Genomic DNA, 431 nt, shown 5'->3' on the forward strand with positions numbered 1-431 from the left:
AGGCGCAGGGGGCTGGGGAGGGCTCCCACGGGGGAGTGGAGGGGGTCGCGCACCGCCGAGGGCTCGCAGGAGGAGGCATCCGACTCCCCGCCGTCGCGGTCGGGCTTGCAGGGCTCCTCGTACATCCGCAGGGACGGCAGCGAGAGCTGCTTCCTACGTCGGGGGGGCGGTTAGAGGGGTGAGAGAAGTAGATTTAGGCACCGCACGGCCCTCCGCGGGCGCGGAGCCGGGGAGAGGGGGGGGACGATAGAGGACACCCCTTACCTCTTCTCCCTCCGGCCATTGCCCGTGTCCCGAAAGCCCTTGGCGAAGGGGTTGTTATCGATTTTCAGCTGGGTTATCTGTGGGGAGGAGGGTATGGAAAAGGTGGGGGGGAAGACGGAGAAAGGAGGCGACGTGAAGTCCTGCCCGGACCCCCCCCCATCCCACCC

General features: G+C 68.0%; 1 protein-coding gene across 1 annotated transcript in view; it reads right to left on the minus strand.

Moving 5' to 3' along the window:
- The window catches only part of TBX2 (T-box 2), a 12,206-nt gene that overhangs the window by 6,508 nt on the left and 5,267 nt on the right, over positions 1-431 (minus strand). Inside the window, exon 4 of the mRNA XM_014951928.1 lies at positions 265-341. Within this exon, the coding sequence (XP_014807414.1) occupies positions 265-341 (77 nt within the window). The remainder of the gene's footprint in view (positions 1-264; positions 342-431) is intronic.

Source organism: Calidris pugnax, unplaced genomic scaffold, assembly GCF_001431845.1.
Source record: "Calidris pugnax isolate Ruff unplaced genomic scaffold, ASM143184v1 scaffold45, whole genome shotgun sequence".
NCBI lineage: Eukaryota > Metazoa > Chordata > Aves > Charadriiformes > Scolopacidae > Calidris > Calidris pugnax.